The sequence below is a fragment of the Phlebotomus papatasi genome, chromosome 2 (assembly GCF_024763615.1).
Source record: "Phlebotomus papatasi isolate M1 chromosome 2, Ppap_2.1, whole genome shotgun sequence".
NCBI classification, from domain to species: Eukaryota; Metazoa; Arthropoda; class Insecta; order Diptera; family Psychodidae; genus Phlebotomus; species Phlebotomus papatasi.
The window spans coordinates 7,359,735-7,380,172 of NC_077223.1; the positions used below are offsets into that span (position 1 = coordinate 7,359,735).

The 20,438-nt window shown below is 38.3% G+C and overlaps 2 protein-coding genes and 1 long non-coding RNA gene across 3 annotated transcripts; 1 reads left to right on the forward strand and 2 right to left on the reverse strand.

The window, feature by feature from the left end:
• Positions 1-11,019, reverse strand: LOC129802300 (putative ATP-dependent RNA helicase TDRD12). Its single transcript, XM_055848015.1, has 8 exons — positions 10,784-11,019; positions 10,496-10,711; positions 10,185-10,428; positions 9,587-10,127; positions 9,281-9,460; positions 3,005-4,841; positions 2,748-2,928; positions 1-1,578 (listed from the first exon to the last, which is right to left on the reverse strand). Exons 1-8 carry the CDS (start codon positions 10,946-10,948, stop codon positions 119-121), a joined length of 4,824 nt encoding a protein of 1,607 aa, XP_055703990.1. The 5' UTR covers positions 10,949-11,019; the 3' UTR covers positions 1-118.
• An 807-nt stretch (positions 11,020-11,826) lies between these two features.
• On the reverse strand, positions 11,827-12,419 carry LOC129802320 (uncharacterized). Its single transcript, XR_008751785.1, has 2 exons — positions 12,214-12,419; positions 11,827-11,997 (listed from the first exon to the last, which is right to left on the reverse strand). It is a non-coding gene; the product is annotated as an uncharacterized LOC129802320 (long non-coding RNA).
• Positions 12,420-12,627: 208 nt separating this feature from the next.
• On the forward strand, positions 12,628-19,588 carry LOC129805033 (jerky protein homolog-like). Its single transcript, XM_055852840.1, has 4 exons — positions 12,628-12,892; positions 12,953-13,980; positions 14,396-14,522; positions 19,518-19,588. Exons 1-4 carry the CDS (start codon positions 12,628-12,630, stop codon positions 19,586-19,588), a joined length of 1,491 nt encoding a protein of 496 aa, XP_055708815.1.
• The last annotated feature ends 850 nt before the right edge of the window (positions 19,589-20,438 follow it).

Consider the following 20,438-nt stretch of genomic DNA (forward strand, 5'->3'; position numbering starts at 1 on the left):
TTAACGTCAAATAGATTTATTGAAAAATAAAATGGTAAATTCAAATTTTTCAAATTCTCTACTTTCTATTCTACGTAAAATGAGAATGTAGGCACGAAAAAAATGATGAGGGAAAACTTTAATCCGTGACAGGAAAATGTCCAGCGTAGCAGAGTTCGTTGTCATCATCCGAGTCAATTTCTTTCTCGGAATACTCGTACCCCTCATCATCCTCTTCAGCATAATGCGCCAGTCGTTCAGTAGGTTCCTTCACTCCTGACTCCTCTGAATCCGACTCTAGATCCCCTTTGGGAATGTCCAAGGCTTCCCTGAGCCAAGAAACCTTCTCAGGAGGATCTTTGAGACATGGCCATTTGTAATCCCTTCCGGGAATTGATTTGCACAGCCGAATACTGAGAGTATTTCCTCTTACTTTGGCAGAACTCTTTTCTGGATCAATGCACCCAAAGAAATTGATCACACATCCATGTTCAGGCTTATCCTCAAAGAGCATCGTGAGGGTGAGGAATTTCGATCTTATTGAGAGATTGTAGTCTTTCATGTCCACGGCATTGACGTTCAGGACAAATTCTCGATCCGTCTGGCGCCATTCGATGGACGGAGGTGGGAAAAGCGACTCCAAATGGAAGAGACTACATCCAGGAGATCCTGCAGATTCTGGAGTGGCTGTATCATCGGAATCCAGAGTCGACTGAGTTTTGCTCAGTTGTTCCTGCTCAGCCTCCTTCCCGGAAACTTTCACTGCATTCACTGGGATAATTTCATCGTAATCCGGAAGAGGTTTCTGCGCAATTTCCGCCATACTGTCCATATTCTCAATGAACTTCTCAATAAAATGCCACTTTTCCTCATTCCTCACCCCATAATTCTCCTCCATGAGCCTTCTATTGATCACAACAAGATCTCTCGCCCTTCTGACCAGAATCACCGAGTAATGCTTAATTTTCCAACATTCACCTCGTCTCAGTGTACGCTTTTCCTGGGCATAAGCATAAAATTCAACTTTCTTGCTGCCATTGAGGAATCTCTCAAAGATCTCCTGGCCTTCCTCCTCCCAGCTCCTTGGACTTTTCTCATTCACCGCCAAGAGAGAGCAACGAATGGCATAAAAAGGATACTCCTTCACCAGGAATGGGGCTATTTCATACATCTCTGACGTACTGAAGATACTGATAATACCTTCATCCACCAGAAAAACATGATACTCATCATCCTGTGAAGTCTCCTGCCACACTTTTCCGCGAAAATAACTCCTCTCCATCAGAACTAAACAGTGATCCCCAACTTTCCACTCTTCATGAGACTTCAAATCCTCAGCAGTCCCCACAAATTCCCTCACCTTCCCATACAACTCCCGCATTTCGGCAGCTCTCGATAAATCCTGCACGTAAAATTCTCCCGGACATGCAAAATGCAGAATATTCACATTTACCAGGGATTCCTCCGGCAGAGACATCCATTTTTCCTCAACTTGTGCAACCCTTCCCTCAGTATCCGGTACTTCCTTTTTCTTACTGTCCTGCGGCGTCTCCTCCTCCGCTACATTCACTTCCTGCTCTTCCTCTGACACAAAGATCCCTGCAAACCAAATCTACTGACATCAAAAGCATTTCTTCCTCAAATTGATAAAGAAGAATTCCCTGGGTCCTCGAACTCAAACAAAAGACCTAGAGTCTGATAAAATTTATCAGGGCTGTTCCTGGGGCTAGAGACCAAGGCTTGATAATGATAGCCTTAAGAAAACCAGTGATAAACCCAGATAAGATTATTAATGAGTATCTTTATTTTTTTTTTATTTTCATCACTAGAGATTAACTGAGTCTAATGGGTTAATTAAGTCGAGTAGAATGAGTTAATTTTTGAGTTGTATAACTTAAATTTGAGTTTCAAGAGTTTAAACCTAGATGGAGTTTTGTAGAATTCTAAATGTCAAAAGGATTCAAAAAGAAGAAGAAGAAGAAGAATGTTTTCTGGAGATTTGTGAAAAATATAGCTGCTGAGGAACCTTTTTAGGGCATGTCTCGCCATCGGGTATGAGTACAGAGTTTGCATAGATTTAACGGATGTCAATAAGAATATCAAACGAAGGCATTTTCCACTAAGAACTCTTGATAAAATTGTAGCCAGAATATCCGGAAGCAAGAGATTCACGAAGTTGAATTATAGACTCTTTGGACTGAACACCTCGTGTTTCATTGTCTTATAATTATTACTGTATGTACCGCATACTTGGAGGCGAGCGCGAGTAGTATTTATTCCAAAACCAGGTAAAATCAATTACGAGGAGCCTAAGTCCTTCAGCCTTAATTTAGGGTCTACTATAAGAGGGGATGCATAAGAGGCCCAATCGAAGGCCTAGATGCAGCGGACAGGTTAGGGTGGACACGAGTTTGGAGGGTTGGTTAAATCTATCTATCTAGCTGCTGAAAGAAAATTGTGTCTGGCAAATTTTCGGTCTTCGATCCGGGTATTTATCAACAATTATATATTCCAGGTTTGTTGTTGAGGATGAAGCTCCGGAAAGCAATTGTCCGGGAGTCTTAATTCAATTCATCACTAATTAAAGGTGTGTTTGTCAACATGGAGGAAGCTCCGGAGAGTTAAAGTGTGGAAATATTTTAACCATTTTAACCATAGGCAAATTCTTAAAAATAGAAGGATGATCTTTTTAAAGGATTAACTATTTTTAATTAATAAAAGCTTTTGAGTTCGAGCCAAAGAAAAATCTAAGCAGAAAATGTACTAACCTGCGACTTGTGCCAGCTTCCTGATGACCTGAATCTTATCCTTATCGCCCTCCACGGCAATTTGGTCCTTCAGTATCTGGCCTTTTAGCGAGAATTGTGCAAAATTCGTCTGCGTGGAATCGATGAACTCTACGCAAAGGAGCGACTTTACGTAAATGGTATTCTTCAGTGTCAATTCAACCTGCAAGAAATGAGTTCCAGGGAAGATCATGAAGTCAGCTGTTGAGAAAATTAATGAAATTGATTATCTGAGATACCTCGCCAATGAAGAATTTTTTATCTGACTCCTCAACGGATTTCACCAGATCCTTGACAGTGTTCGTCGATCTGGAATCCCACATCATTTCGTGGTCATTCGGCACCAACCCAAACAGTCTCACATTTATCAGCTGATGCGGGAAATCCCTGAATTCTTCTGGCAGAACAAGGAGTTCCTGTGCCGGAAACCTGTCTACAACTTTGTGAATATCCACGCCGGTGATTGAGACAAATGTCTGCCCCTTTTCTGTCAGAACACTAAGTACGCGAACCCTGAGGAAACTGTAATCAAATGGCAAGAGGTAGATGTCATGCTCCTGGACATCTGCCGATGCAGGAGTCAGCTGATTTTCTTTGGTCATCATATGGCGATTGAGATCATTCTGGAAGACACTGAATCGATTGCTCTGATTCACCACGATCCACTTTTCGTAAGGATCAATGTACGACTCCATGGAGTGAAGGATGTTGCACATAAAGTGCAGCGGCGTCATGACAGCCAGAATCTTCATGCGTACAACGCCTTTCTTGGGCAGTAATTCCGACGGGGCATCGTCAATGCTGAATCGATGCCTGTACGGACAGTCAATCTGATCAACTTTGCACTCGCCAAATTCCATCATGGCCGAGCACAGAGGTTCTCCCCGGTTAACCTTCCCCTCTTCCCGGCGAATTACCGTGGCTCTGGCACACTCGAGGATCTCATTGGAAATATCCACGCTACTGAAGCGTGTCTTCATGAAGTAGATCATCTTGGGCAGTTGCTTGTCATTGTGCTGATCCAGGAAGATGTGCACCTTCACCGGCGACTTTGTAACATCCTCGCAAACTACCTGATCTTCGTAGTAATCGAAGCAGACGACGAAACGCCTGTCGAATGTGCTCCATTTCTCCGGAAGCGAGAAATGAATGAGATTCTGTATTCTCCTCATATTGATGTCCATTAGACTAGCATCAGTGCAGATGATCACGCACTGATCCTTCACCATCAATTCCTCTCTACTCGGTTCCGTAAATGTCATCACCGACACGGAATTCTTCCTCAAATCACTCGCCAGATAGTTAACTTCATCTGCCGTATTGCAGACAATCATCGTCGGTTCAATGAAATACTCCTCAGTGGCCAGAATTTCTCTGATAGCCACCACCTTTTGCTCCGTATCCATTATGTCCAGGGTAAACTTACCTCCTCCGTACAGAGCTGCTTCCACTCCTGAAGCTATGCACAACATGGGATTGTCGAATTTCTTCCAGAATTCCTTGAATTTCGGCATCCACTTCCTCGATGTTATCATAACTTCAGCCCTGCACAGATCATTCTCATCCACCCTGGACATTATCGTGTCCATCACAAACTTCAATTCACTGCGGAAATGCTGGACAATCTCATCGTAGTCATCCACAATGAGATACCTCACTTCATCCAACGTCAGCAAATCCACAGTCTCCTTCTGTGCACACTGCCATAGTCTCTTAAATCCGGGAGCTGTTGTGAACAGAATGTCCACGCCATTCTGCAACTCAATGACGTGATTCCGAGTGTCCCGGGGATTGCAGGATGGCAGTACAGATAGTTTCATCTTCTGTTTGTCATTATAACCATCAAAGGTTTTACTAGTCTTGTACACATTCTTGCTGGAGGAGCAAATGACAATGGCACGAGCTCCAATCTGCATCTCAGCCTGTTCCTTCTCTTTATCGTTCATCATGCGAGTGAAGAGCATCGGCAGATAAGCCAATGTCTTCCCGGATCTCTTGTGTCCGATAACTACAACTGAGCCCCCGCGGAAGATATGGGGCCATGTAAGGCACTGAACGCGATGAACATCGCCACACCTGGAAATCGTCGTTTTAATCATTTCAACGGTTTCGATTATCCCATCAAAAAATGAAAATTTTCTAGCAAAGTTGAGTGATCTCAGAAGCTCAATAGGCAGAGAATTCAACGAACTAACAACCCATTAACGAATCACGTATGGTAAAAACCAGTGATAAACCCAAGGATAAGCTTATGGGATCTAAAGGCCTAAATAGATTCAGTCTGATCGTCGAAAATTTGAGCCTCCATCGCCTCCAATTTAACAGCAAAGGATTAGGTAAAGGGAGTTTATGCAAAGGACCTCTAACCGATAAACCGATTTCGAGTGAGTGACGAAAAGCTCATGTGGTGGCAATTCCAAGGCCTGGAAAAGATGTCAACGATCTGAGGAGCTACCGTCCGATTTCTCTTTTGTGCCATCTCTTAAAAATGTTTGAAAGTATGCTGTTGAAAAGGATTGCACCTGCCGTAGAGGACAAACTGATCGGACACCAAGCTGGGTACCTTTCTGGAAAATCCAGCTTCGGTCAAGTTTTGAACCTCACTCAATTTATTGAAGATGGTATTGAGGATGAGGACGACCCAGCCTGGAAAGTCTTTAGGGGCGGACTTTATGCTACGAGAAGGCCAGGCCGACCTAGCCTCAGATGGACCGACGAAGTGGACCAGGACGCCAGCTCATTAGGGGTGCGGAATTGGAGAACAGTGGCGCGTAACAGGCTCGAGTGGCGACGGGTCCTGAGTCAGGCCAAGACCAGTAATTGGTTGTAGCGCCGGATAAGTAAGTAAGTAGGTTTCGAGGGAGGCAAAATCACAGGTGTTGCCTTGGTTGACCTCTCGGTAGCCTTTGACACAGTAAACCACAGAATTTTCCTTTCCAAGTTCTACAACCTGATAAATGACTACGTTCTCTCACGGAGGATTGGTGCTCTCTTAGAGAATCGCAGATTCTTTGTTGAGTTCCGTAGTCAGAAAAATAGATGGAGAATGCAAAAAAAAATGGCCTACCGCAAAGTAGTGTTCTGGCTCCCACTTTGTTTAATATCTAAACAAATGATTAGCCACTGCCGTCTCCTTCCAAGGCCTTCTTGTACGCAGATGATTTGGCTCTAGCTGTTAAGGAAAACACGTTTCAAAACGTGGAGTCCCAGCTTGAGACCTGCCTTGTGGAATTTTCCAAATTCTACAAGGAGAATCAACTAAAGCCAAATCCCTCTAAAACAGAGGTAAGTTGTTTCCATCTGCGTCACAAGTGGGCCAGGAAGGACTCACTTGAATATAAGATGGGAGGGGAACTTATGGCAACATGGCAATTGGTTAAGATCAGTGGCAAAGGCAATCAGAGCCAGTGCCCCTATAGTTCAGTTGGCAGAGCATTCGCCTAGACAGCGAAAGGCCCTCAGTTAAAGCTTCAATGGAGGCAGGGATTTTTCCCTGTCCCTATTTGGGATAAATTTGTGGGTTGAGATTCACTTGTTTTGATTGTCGTTCTCTGTGCACAAACACAAAATTTCTTGGGATCACGTACCCGAACAGAAGTCTGTTCAGTCATTTTCGGACTTGGAACCCTCTCCAGCCTCGAAAATGTGTCCTGCATTTTTTTTGGTTTTTGGATATCATCGGTTACATCGATCGTTGTCGTATCTGCATTTATTTTGTGTCTTCATTTGATGCAAGCTAGAATACAGACGTCTGTTCTTGCTACGGTCGATACAACCGACGACGCGCGACGATATGTCTTAGTTTTAGAGGTTGTCCAGGCGGACATTTAGTCCTTATCTAAATTCCATTGAATTCTTCCTAAAACGGTTTCTCAAGGTCTAAAGTTAAAAAGGCTCTAGAAAGCGTACTTCTCAACCTAATGCTATCATATTTGGGCTCGTTGGAAAGGTCTTGGAATTTGTGAGAAGTCCAAATCAAATCCAATCAGTTATGAAACCGGTAATGAACCGATTCATAACCGATAAATAATTTTTATACGAAATTCAATTACATTACTCCTAAGGTGTGTTTTATCAAATATTTTGAGTGATTTATAAATCGGTTCAAATCGGTAATGAACCGATAAATTTTTTGTCAGAAAATTAATTTTATTATACTCTTAAAATTATTTTGTGGGAACTTTTGAGTCATTTATAAATCGGTTGAGAACCGGTAAACGGTAAATGATGCGAAAGTAATTTCTGAGGTACAGCATCTAACTAAGTCACGAGTTCAAGCATTTTGCAAATCCGGATGCTTTACCGCCCCTTTTCTGTTTCAATTCGAAATCTGATGAAGAGGAAGATCGAACGTTACCTGCTACATCCCTTCCGCGACAAAATTACCAATTCAAAACCAGAATTTGACCCTTATATCGCTTTCGTATCACTTTCCCAAGAACCCAAGGATCAAAATGTCCCTCTTCCTTATTTTCATATCACTCTTGACAAATTTCGCTCATAATGGCTCCGGCACACCTTTTAGATCGGTAAAATTTCATGGAATCAAAATTCACATCTTTTTCTTTCTCACACGTTTTGCATATGTTTATCCCATTCTTTCGTACTCCAAATTTGATTGAGCTAAATTGAATTTGGAGTGATGTTTAAAAGAAGAAGAAGAGTTTGAAAGAATGAGACAGACATATGCAAACCGTATGAGACAGAAAGGAACTCGAATTTAGACTTCATGAAATTTTCCTGATCTAAAAGGTGTGCCAGAGCCATAATAATTGAATTTAAATGGGCATAAAATTAAATAAAAGGCTGCAGCAGAATGGTAAGTATTTTGGTAAAATGGTAAGTAAAAAACCCAAAATTGGTAAGCAAAACATCAAAATTGGTAAGTAAAAAAACCAAAATTGGTAAGTAAAACATCAAAATTGGTAAGTAAAATAATCAAAAATGGTAAGTAAATAAATTAAATTTGGTAAGTGAAAAATCAAAATTGGTAAGTAAAAAAACCAAAATTGGTAAGTAAAACATCAAAATTGGTAAGTTAAAATCAAGATTGATAAGTAAATAAATCAAATTTGGTAAGTAAAAAAAATCGAAAATGGTGAGAAAAAAATGAAAACTGGTAAGAAAAAACTAAAATGGTAAGTAAAAATATCTAAAATGGTAACGTAAGAAAATCTAAAACGGTAAGTAAAATATACAAAATTGGTAGTTAAAAAAATCAAAAACGTTAAAATGTTTCACTGTTAGGACAATGGGAAATTTCCGTGTTTTGGGAAGTTATTAGTTCTGCCCATTATTGGAGCAAAGGGAAATCTTCTGTGTTTTGGGAATTTATGAGTCAAAAATTTTTTTTGTGTTTTAGGAAGTTATCAATTCTGCCCTTTGGGGTATAGTGAAATTTTCTGTGTTTTGGGAAATTATTAGTTCTGCCATTTGGGGCAAAGGGAAATTTTCTGTGTTTTGGGAAATTATTAGTTCTGCCATTTGGGGCAAATGGAAATTTTCTGTGTTTTGGCAAAATATTAATTCTGCTCTTTAGGGAAAAGGGAAATTTCCGTGTTTTGGCAAAATATTAATTCTGCCATTTGGGGAAAAGGGAAATTTCCGGGTTTTGGTAAATTATTAGTTCTGCCATTTGGGGCAAAGGGAAATTTTCTGTGGTTTGGGAAATTATTAGTTCTGCCATTTTTGGCAAAGGGAAATTATTAGTTCTGCCCCTTGGGGCAAAGGGAAATTTTCTGTGTTTTGGTAAATTGTTAGTTCTGCCATTTGGGGCAAAGGGAAATTTTCTGTGTTTTGGGAAATTATTAGTTCTGCCATTTGGGGCAAAGGGAAATTTTCTGTGTTTTGGGAAATTATTAGTTCTGCCATTTGGGGCAAATGGAAATTTTCTGTGTTTTGGCAAAATATTAATTCTGCTCTTTAGGGAAAAGGGAAATTTCCGTGTTTTGGCAAAATATTAATTCTGCCATTTGGGGAAAAGGGAAATTTCCGGGTTTTGGGAAAATATTAATTCTGCCCTTTAAGGAAAAGGGAAATTTTCTGTATTTTGGCAAAATATTAATTCTGCCCTTTAGGGAAAAGGGAAATTTCCGTGTTTTGGCAAAATATTAATTCTGCCCTTTAGGGAAAAGGGAAATTTCCGTGTTTTGGGAAATTATTAGTTCTGCCATTTGGGGCAAAGGGAAATTTTCTATGTTTTGGGAAATTATTAGTTCTGCCCCTAGAGGGGCAAAGGGAAATTTTCTATGTATTGAGAAATTATTAGTTTCACCCTGTGAAGCAAAAGCAAATTTCCTGGGCAAAGAGAAAATTTTGGAAAGTTATAAAATATTATCTTGTACCATTTGTATCATTTTTGGTTTTTTTTACTTACTATTTTAGATTTTTTTACTTACCATTTTTGATTTTTTTTGCTTACCAATTTTGATGTTTTACTTACCAAGTGAATTTTTAACTTACCGTTTTTACCAAAATACTTACCAAAAATATTTTAGCCTAAAAATAAAACTTACTTGAGCTTCGCATGAACTTCTGGCCGGAAGGGTACGTCGCTGATCTTTTCGATCATTTTCACAGAATTTTCCCCATGGGCCAGAAGCCTCTGGTACCTCTTCTTGGCCGATGGGGCGATTGCAACGTCGCCCAGAGCCCTGATTTTCTCCCGAGGATCCCCCTTTTCCACTTCCAAAGGACTATAAAAGAAAAAAAAATGAAAAATCCAGGTAAAATTGAAATGATTTATTTTACAATTAAAATTACAATAAAATGGGAGTTTTTTTTTACAAGGAAAAATTATTAAAATTAAAATTGTTTAATACCTTTTTGAGTTCTTGCGTTTGGGTCTGTTGATGATTGGGACATCCTTAGAGTTGACCATTCCAGCTGGCTGAGGGACAAGCTGGGAACGGCCACTAGGGACCACAAGATCCTTCTCACTGAGACTCTCTTCGAGGAGCTTCATAGAATGCGCTCTGCGAGCCTCCACGAGACTTTTGCCGTCGGAAGCGCTAGAGGAGCTCTTGAATGGAGAAACTGAGACCTTTCCCGGTCGACCGTTCATTTGGTGACTGGAAGGGACACTCGAGAATTCATCCTCCTCCAGAATCTCACTGACTTTGTGTGCAGGACGCGATCGATGATGGTCCATGTGATCCCATTCGTCCATTTCCGGACACTTTGGGATTGTGGCTGGAACGGCTGGAGTGTGAAAAGTACTTACGGATTCGTCAAAATTATCATTTTGCACATCGACCACTTTCTCAATCCACTTGTTCACGTAATCCTGCGATGCCGGGACAGCTTCCAAGTCGTTCCCGGAATTCTTCAGGCGCAGCTTTGGGCACAAATTCCGAGAAATCACTGAAAATGTCAATCTTCAGAAAAAAATCCTTCCAGCGGGCGAGTAAATCAACTTACTTTCGAGAAAGTCCTCAGATCTGCGACTGTAGTCTCCCAAGAGATCAACTGCAGACAACTTCCGGCCATTTGGCATGACAAAAGTCAAGTTACCGAACACAAAATTGTCGTCCGGAAAGCTCCTTGCCTCAAATCTCAAGCTTTCTGCGAATTCTATAGCTTCCTTCATCAGCTCAATGGCATCTTGGGACCAAATATTCCCACAATCAACCATTTCCACCTTCAGCGTCTGAAGATTGAACTTCTAAAACCCGGAAAATCCCCTTTTTCAGAACAATCTCAGTATACAAAAAAAAAAACTCCATTGTTACCCTTTTAGCAGGAGCAAGTTGAAAAATTCCTCCCTCGCGAATAGTCTTCTTCTCCGGCAGTTTAACATTCTTTGGTATTGGTCTGACTTCATCCCTCCTTGCCCGCTGAGGATGTCCAATATCCACAAGCCACAGCGTCAGTTCCCCATTCAACCCAATGCTGTTCACCACTGCCCTCTCGAGCATTGCTGAATGCTTATAGAAGTACGCTACAACCTACCAAACCAGACAATGACAAACAAATAGACAAAGCCCACAACAGAGCCCCCAAGTTCCCAGAATTCTCACCTCTCCAACAGCCGGCGTCCATCCTTCATTTTTTTCAGCTCGCTGGATTGCTTTGTTCAAATTTGCTCGAAAATCCAACAATTCTCCCTGGTCCTGGAATGGCTCATCGAGCCGAAACCAGAACCTGTGAGGATCAACAAAGTGAGTAATGATAATCCTTTCCATTTTTCTGAGAAAATCACAAAAGCCAAGCACCACTGAACAGCGTCTAAAAAAATCTCCGCGAGATTTTTTAAGGTTATGTCATGTTCGAAATTCGAATTTCGCGGCGAAGATTTTGAATTTAAATGCCTAACAGAAATATTATTTTTCGCACTTCGCACTTCCGCGATTTGAGTGGCATTGACAATTTTTGATTTATTACAGAATTAGAACGAGAATTTTGTGATTCCTGTTCTATCCCAGATTTTTCCAAGCTGGGATAAAAACATTGATTTTTTCAAGCCTGGATTATGATTATTATCAAGATTTTCTTCTAAAGATTATAAAAAGAATATGGAATTTTTAAACAGTTACCGCTGCACAGTATACATTAAGCCGTACCCGGCCGGCTATTCGTACTGACTTTACAGATCCTACTGAGTATATACAGCGTAGTTATGTGAGGAAAGTACTAATTTCCATACTTTCTAGGTATATACTATGTATTTACGTGAAAGATATACAAATTTAAATATATAGTCAAGTAATACGTTGTATCTCTACGCAAAAAATACTATGTTGAAGAAGTGCCCGGAATATATCGAGTATAAACTTTGTATTTCCCCATCAAAAATAGTCTGCTGATTTCGTCACGAAATCGGCAGATTTAATCGGCGCGTCGGCAGATAATACGCCGACCGTCCTCATATTATCTGCCGACGTTTGTTCTCGAAGTGCAACACGACGCTGTTCTAAAAGTCGGCAGATATGTCTGCAGATTTTATGCGTATGTCTCTTGCGTATTAAGGCAGACACAACGTCTGAAAATCTGCTGAGACTTTCAGTAGCCTGTCTACGCATATATTTCACTCCCCACGCCCCCAAAATTATTAGAAAAATACTTTATTTCAATTTAAACAGATTTATTTTTAATAATATTTCAACATGATTCAACACATCTCCTCTCGGGATATTGGGATTACGATTGCTCCATGTAAAGTCTCTCTAGTGGGAGTGCATCTCTGGAAGCTTACGCTCAGGAATCTTCATCTGGACTTGATGATGATGACTTTCTGAAAGTACAAAACGTAAAAATAAAGTTGTAGAAAATAAATTCACAAGCGGAAAATTATAAAGATGGCGAGCTGTCAAAAATTGCACAAAGTATTTTTACTCGCGAAATTGATGCAGGAAAAACACTTCACAATAAAAATATCTTTGTGAACCACATTGAGAAACTTTTAGTAACATATTTCACTAGTTTACTCGAATGAAAATGGAAAACTTACCTTAAAAATTGGAAGAAAACACAGAGCACCACGGAAAACACCTTCTCAGCTCCAAATGTTAAGAGCAACTAACGCGCTCTCGCGGTTTCCACTCGCACTTTGCTTTCCTGTTAACAGTTCCTCGAGAAAGCCCGTTAAAGTGCGGCAAAAATTAATCGAAAAATCGATACGATGCCGATAAAATTTTCGATGAGGATCGATGGGTTGATGGGTCTGGTTTAAAGTCCCTACAACTACAGTAGACTCTTCGATATCCGGCACTTCGATATCCGGGTGACAGCTGCCAAACACTGGCGGTTGAAGAATTCAAAATTTTGTTTACATTCTGAGAAAGTATAATTCCAGTGTTTATTGAAGTGTTATTTTAATTTTATCAAACTTCTAAATAAAATTGTTGCAAAATTGTGATAAAAAATGAAACGTAAACACACCACGACAAAAATTCTCGATAAAGTTCGAGCTGTCGAACGCCTCCAGGCAGGAGAATCACTTTTTTCTGTTGGAGCTGCCTACAATGTTGGGAGGCAAACACTGCTGGATTGGCTGAAACAATATGAGCAGCTCAAGGAAAGCTCTCTTCATTTAAATAATGCAAATAGAACTCGTATACAATCATCGACACTGTATCCTAAGACATCAGAAGCTTTGTTTGTGTGGTTTGTTTATATGAGAGAAAAAGGTGAAAATAAAAGTTTTTATAATATTTTTTTAACTCACTGGAAGCTGTGTGAATTTATAGGAATGCCAGTCGATGGAATAATGCTTCGTGCAAAGGCATTAGCCTTTTTCAGAGAGTTCAAGGATGGCCCGGAAGATTTTTGTGCAAGTGAAGGATGGCTATCGCATTGGAAGAAGCGGAACAGCATTCGTGCTCTTTCGGTGTCTGGAGAAGCTCTGTCATCAGCAGATCATAATCTCCCTTCTTTTATGGAGAAATTTCAACAACTGATAGAAGAAGAGGATCTCTGCTATGAACAAATCTATAACGCCGACGAAACTGGCTTATGGTACAAAACACTTCCAAAGAAGACACTGGCAGAAAAAATCCAAAAAAGAACTGCCGGATACAAAGTGAACAAAGAGAGGGTCACAATTCTTGCCTGTGCTAATGCAACAGGTTATCACAAGCTGCCCCTTTTTGTTATTGGAAAGTCAGAAAAGCCTAGAGCACTCAAACATGTGAATAAGTTTGACCTGCCTGTAAAATATGGGCATCAACCATCCGCATGGATGAGCAGATATCTCTTCAAGGAGTGGTTTTTCAATGATTTCGTCCCGCAGGTTTGTCAATATCTGGCAAATAAAAATTTGCCACAGAAAGCTGTGCTCCTTCTTGATAACGCACCAGTCCACCCGGATGAGAAGGAGTTGGTATCTGGAGGAATAAGGGTTTTGTATTTACCTCCAAACGTCACAGCAACAGTACAACCCATGGACCAAAATGTCCTCGAAAATTTGAAACAAAAATATCGACGTAATTTTCTGGAGTTTATTGTCCAGCAACTGGAAGATAACAGGGATGTGAGGAGCGCTATCAAGTCTGTAAATATCTTAAATATTATTCATTGGAGCGCTGATGCCTGGAATAATGTGGATGCCAGCACCATTGCAAGAAGTTGGAAAGGACTCTTTCTTACAACTTATAAACCAGATGATGACAATGATATCAATGAATGTGATAACCGTGTGGCAGAGATGGAGGACTTGACAAATTTGCAACATTTGTTGAACAATTTGCCCATCTCTGAACATATTTCATTAGAAGAGGTGCAAGACTGGCTTTATCGTGATCCTAACCCAGAGTTCCGTGATTCTCAAATTGTAGAATTTGTGACCGACACAGACCTTTAACGGGACATGTGATATAGAAATCTTTAAATCAAAGGCTGATTTATCCAAAGATATCAAAATTATGTATTTCTGAGACTGAAAGCACTGAAATATTGATACGATTATATTATTGTTATTGAATATACACGAATTTGTTGAAGTAAAAGTGATAATAAATGCAATTAATAAGAATTCTATAAATATGTTCTTGTTTTTGTTTCACCACAATTGATCTTTATCATTAATTATGTTACTTATTCTTAAAAACAGACAAGAAATGCGCACACGAGCACAAAATATAAAAACCGTTAACAGTTTGAAAAAATCTAAATGTCATTTGTCCCCCAATCAGCCGGATATCGAAGAGTCTGCTGTACACAACCTTGCTGTGTCGGTGTGTCCGTCGACCATTTTCTCTCTAGTTGACAAAGTTGTGACGTGTCTGATGGTGAAAGATTTGCGTCGCTCAGTGGAAAAAGGTAAGTTTTCCTTAATTTATATTAGTTATTTTCAGTTAATTCAATCAAAAGGGACGCCTCTCAGTTCCATTTCACAAAAACAATCTGGAGATAAGTATGCGCGGTAGTTTTCGTGAACAAATTAGAGGAAAAAATATATGTCATTTTTAGTGAAAAAAAGTGTTCAAGCTTCTTGATGTTCGTTCTGGAAACCATTCGAATCCAATGTACTTAGCCTTCGCGTTCAGTTAAGCATCTTGATGATAGGGATTAAGACGGAAAACAAATGTCGTATTGTTGATAATCTCTGTTGAAAGATCATTCTGTGCGTGTAGAAAATTCTGCGAGAAATTATAATGATGGTTTTGGAGGATCAAATCATAAACCACATATTGTTAGACAGGGTTCGGTATTTGTTAAAAGTGATATACAGAGATATATTTAAGAATCTGTTGAAAATTTCCCATTTTTCTCATTTTCTTGAGCATAGTAATTTTAAATTAGACTTGAAAAATTGTACGTTATCGTCCTGTTTGTTTACATTCTTTTCCAGAATATTAAAAGATCGAGATTCTTTGCTGAGACGCATCACGTTTCTGCTAGATCCGCCAGGTTTGTTACAGTCCCGGAACTACCATTACACGGAGATCAGTTACCGGAAGTCCTCTGTAATGATGTCTACAAGGTTTACTCTACTGTGGATACTTGGTAAAAAATGTATTTTAAAAAAGTTCAGATAATAAATATTTATAGAAATTAAAAAAAAAAATATAGTTTTTACTTAGTATAAATAACCGAAAAATACTAGGTACCACCTCAGTACCAATACACGAAAAATACTTAGTATAAATATTAGAAAAATACACGGAAAATTTGTTGAAAATTAATGAGGAAAATCAAGTATATACAAAGTAAATGTACTTAGTATATACTCAGTATAAATGTCGACTCACGCACACTAATGATGAGTATTTGGGACATTTCATACAAAATCTACTATGTATTTTGTATGGGTATACTTGTTTCGTACTAAGTATTATACTCAGTTTATACTGAGTTTGTACATAGTAGATAGCCGGCCGGGTATGGCTGCTGTACAATAAAATTTCATTCATTCAATTAATCGTATTGAGACACTTTATTGCTATTACAATGTAATCATTACAAGGTGCCCCTTTTGTTGGAAGAATCTGCTGATTGTAGATCGCCCAGGAAGGCTTTTTTCATGCTCCTGAATTTTTTTTTTTGGGCAGAGGCGGTGCATTTTATTACGTTTTTATTACAGTGAAAAATGTCTTTTTCTCGACATTCAGTTGCTTGCACCAAGCGGGACCCAAACTCACAGCTGTGAGGGTCGAGTCAGAGATCTCACCGCCCAAGAGCCAATGGTCTTGCCTATTGCGACACTATGATAATAAAAGATGATAAGCACAAAAAAATCTTTTTATAATTAATTTAAAAGAATATATTGTTAAAATAATCTATGCAATGTGTCACATTTACGATAGATCTGAGTTACATCCTCAGAAATATTAAGAAGGAAGCCTGAATTAGGAGGCCACAGCTTAGCTGTTTTTCATGATTTTCTTTGAAAAACAAGAAATAGATTAAAGGGACCAAAAGCTTCATAAAATTTTCGGTGCCAACTGCATTTTGACTACTTTTCAGGAGACAATTTTTTAACATTAATCATTTGTTTGTGAAAAATGAGCGCCGAATACAGTAGACTCTCTCTCAATCGGGAATATGGGGTGAAATGTCATCAGGTTTATCGATAGATTTGGGAGTCAAAGCCTTTGTAAATTCCACAAAAAGCGCTCAATTATAAAGGATCACGATAAAATAGGAAGAACTACAGCGAATTTGAGCAAATTAGCTTCATAATTAAGCGTGAAAATTGCCAACAAAATTTGACGCCCGATTGAGAAAGAGCCGATTGAGCGAGAGTCTACTGTAATATATTTAAAATTACAAATATTGAAAGAATAACTAACAATGTATTAACTGTTCCCAGGAAATGACAAAAAAAATTTTTTCAAGTAATTTTACCTCCATTTGCAATATTTTAAGCTGCATATTTGGGAAGTTCAGTGTGTGCGATGGATAAGATTATCTGGACTGGGAATTTCGTGATGTTTAAGACTGCGCTCGAGAACAGTAAGGACAGCGTCTACATCTTGAATCCTCGAATGGCCTGATTCGGAAAACTTCTGTTTAGTCCTTTGGATTGTCGTAAAGAATCTGTAGCAGTGTTGTCGATCGTTTCATTCCATATTGCACAGTAGGTAACATCATTTAGGTTGCATCGTCCATTTTGATTTTATACATTAAATTTTCTTTTGTAATAGAAAGTACTTACAAAGCTTTTGAGTAGTAGAATGGTGTTTTGAAGATCATATGAGACCAGAGTGGTCTCTTGATCCATCATTCTGCCTTTGTCCCTATATTCTTTTGCTTGTGCATTATTGCTTAGATGCTTTTGTGAATCTTCAGATGATCCTTCCCAACTTCATCAGACTTCGTAGAACAGAAATCCTTGTTTGGCTTATGGAAAGACAAATTAAAATGGAGCCGAAAGACATTCCTGTAAACAGCTTCGGTGTTTTTTTTTTTGAATCTGGGTAGGGGAATGTAGGCATGGTCCGCACATAGTGAACCGTCAAACAACTCTAATTTTCTCTTTGTTTGCAAAGAGCTAGTTCTTCATTTCATAGCCATAAGATAGATAATTATTAACCTAATAAGATAAGATAAGAAATTACGAACTGGCTCTTTGCAAACAAAGGGAAAATTAGCGTCGTTTGAAGGTTCACACTGTGCGAACCACCCCTATTTCTGTTGGAAGAGTCCGAAGAGTTTATACATCGATGACATGCTGAGATGAGATTCTAAGTATTTTTTTCGTAAAGTTTGATCTACAATAGTGTGACTCATCAATGGACTCAATACAAGGAAATTTTCAATATGTCACCGTATACGATCTTATAAACAAAAAAAGAATGGGAGAAAATAGTAAAATAAGAACTCTTTTGAGGGTTTCAAAAAAGCATATTTTGTGACGAAATATTGACTTTAACACGCTGTAAAAAATATTAAAAATTAGATTTTTAAAGATTATTTAGGTTCAACTAGAAGAGAATATAATTCTGAAGAATATAATCTTTTATTAAATTCATTCGGCCAATGAGTTTTTTGCATAATCTTTCCTGCCCATTTGTAAAAATGTGAAAATGTAAAATAAATAAAATGAGCTTCAAGGTTTTGAGTATTCGCCCAAACGCAAAGTCGATGCCCATTGCTTTCGTTACTGTGTTTTCGGAAATATTTCTAATTGGCTTCTAAAATTTTTATGGTATGTTCTTATATAGTTTATCTATCTATTTACGCAATAAAAAATATAGGCTTCTTTTTACCTTTTAGGATACTCCCTCAAGTGTAATAGTAGCTGGCCTCTACACATTTTGTGAAACATTTTTCGTCAAAAATCGCGTTTTGACAGAATTTTGACCTACAACAGTGCAGATAAAACAAATGACAGGGACTTAAATTAAGTATAATAGTAACACTTTAAAAATAAAAACGGAAAAATAAACGTTTTGAAAGCGAAAATTGTGTTAATTTTATTGTGAGTATTTTAAGCTTGCTCCAACGTAACATGTCACTTATATAAAGTTCCACTTGAAATTTTAATTATTAATATATATGAAAAACATTAATTAATTATTTGATGGCGTTTATCTTAATATAATACTCAGACTCAAAGTGCCATTAAAATTACGGAAGTGCGATATAAAATTTATTCATTTTGCTCGTTTTGCTCCTTAACTAAAAGGATATCATGACTCCATAAGAACAAACACAAAAGGTCGAAGGAATTATGCAAAAAATTGCTTTTTTTCTAAAAAAGAAACATAGCTAAGACTTGCGCGGATGCTACGAGAAATTAGAAAGTGAATGTCTCCAATGTATCCTCATTAGTAGCTTGGATGAGTCCCAACAAATCACCCAAGAGTCACTGAAGAATATCGCAAAAATGACAAAAAATCGTTATGAAATTTCGTTATTCTACCTACACAGAAAAGACAACAAAAATTCATCATCATTCTGAAGACTTGCACATGTTCCTATTAATTGTAGGCCAGCAAATAAATGAGTTAATTGGTAGCGACTAGTAGAGCATTAATATGATACTAAATTAAATCACTCGGAAATATTTTTTTAGAGATAAGCTTATCATATAATAATTAAGGTGTTAACCCTTCTTAGGGTAAGATGGGGTAATTTGGAATCATGTCTATCTTAGAATTTTCAGATGTTCTCACTGTTTCAGATGGTCAAAGAGAAGAATACCACGAAGAAGTACAAGACTTTACATTCGAGAGTACTTCTTCGTTGTTTTTTTTCCTTTTATCATCTAAAACTGTTAGGAAATCCCACAGTTCCAAATTAGACATAATTCCAAATTACCCCGTCTTACCCTATCATCTTGAAATTAATTGAAATTAACAATCGAATTGTTATTTAATTTATTAACTAATTTCTTGTATTTTTTGGCACCCTCAACAGTTTTTCTTCCATTTTACGTAATTTGAAACATTTGAAAGATTCTTGATCTTGCCCAGAAGTCCCAATTCCTGACCAGCACCTTCTCCCTCCATCTCATTGCGCACTCCAATAATTTCCCTCACTTTTGATGTGGCACGCTATAAAATTGGGTCCGCAGATGCAAGAAAAACAAACCTAAAATCAGTTACGGGACGAAAGATGAAAAGGAAACTTTTATTTAGATTTAGATTATTCCCCCATCCCACGTGGAGACAGAACCATCAAATAATTTCCACGACAGCGATCGGAAGTGGCTCAGCGTCAAATTTTCATAATCATAAATTCTGGGTTATCCAATCATCCCATCATCAGCTAAATATTTATTCAGCATCTTCTTATGGCGTCGAAAATTCTCCCTCCTGCCACACGAACCAGATCCTCTCCACAAAGCTCTATAAATTATATCTTCAGGTGGTCTCAGGCGTTCCCAAAGAATGGTCATGAGGACAAAAAGTGATGGGCATCTTGAGGAAGGCACCTGAGTGCATCGAAATTTGCATTCATTTACTCCAGAATAATCCCCTGGCAGGTCAAGTCCTTACACTGAGAAAAAAAAAGAGGGTGCGATTAACTTTTTTTCCTCGTAACTTTAACACTTTTTAGGTGTAAAAATATATCAACATTTTTTAATGTTAATTTTACACCATTTTAAGTGTAAAATTAACACGAAAAAGGGTAACTTTAACCCCTAATACACCTAAAAAGCATAATATTAACACCGATTTCCGATCAATAATGCAGGGCAAAATTAACATTTGCGGAATGTTATTTTAACTTTTTCGGATTTCTCTCATCAGTGTACTTTTACAAAATTTAGCATAACGGTCACGAATGCAGAAAAATTCCCATGTGCCATGTGAATCTGTACGCAAAAGTGAGACTTGGCTTCAACTACATAGGCCACATGCCAGGGGGGGGTGCTCCAGAACTATTCAGAAAAAGTTAGACAATTGAATTATTTCCAAGGAACGACTTAATTTAACCATTTGGAGTGCTCTAAAGCACCTACTTCAAATTAAGGCATTGCAATAATTTATAGGCATTGTAATAAATTAAGTGCTATTAAGTATTCATTAAGCGCTTACACTGAGAGAAATCCGAAAAAGTTAAAATATCATTCCGGAAATGTTAATTTTACCCTGCATTATTGATCGGAAATCGGTGTTAATATTACGCTTTTTATGTGTATTAGGGGTTAAAGTTACCCTTTTTCGTGTTAATTTTACACTTAAAATGGTGTAATTTAAAATGTGTAATTTAAATTTTATGTACTGGTTGGTACTGGTTGGTAATGGTAAACTGTATAATCTACTGCGAATAATTACACAGTTT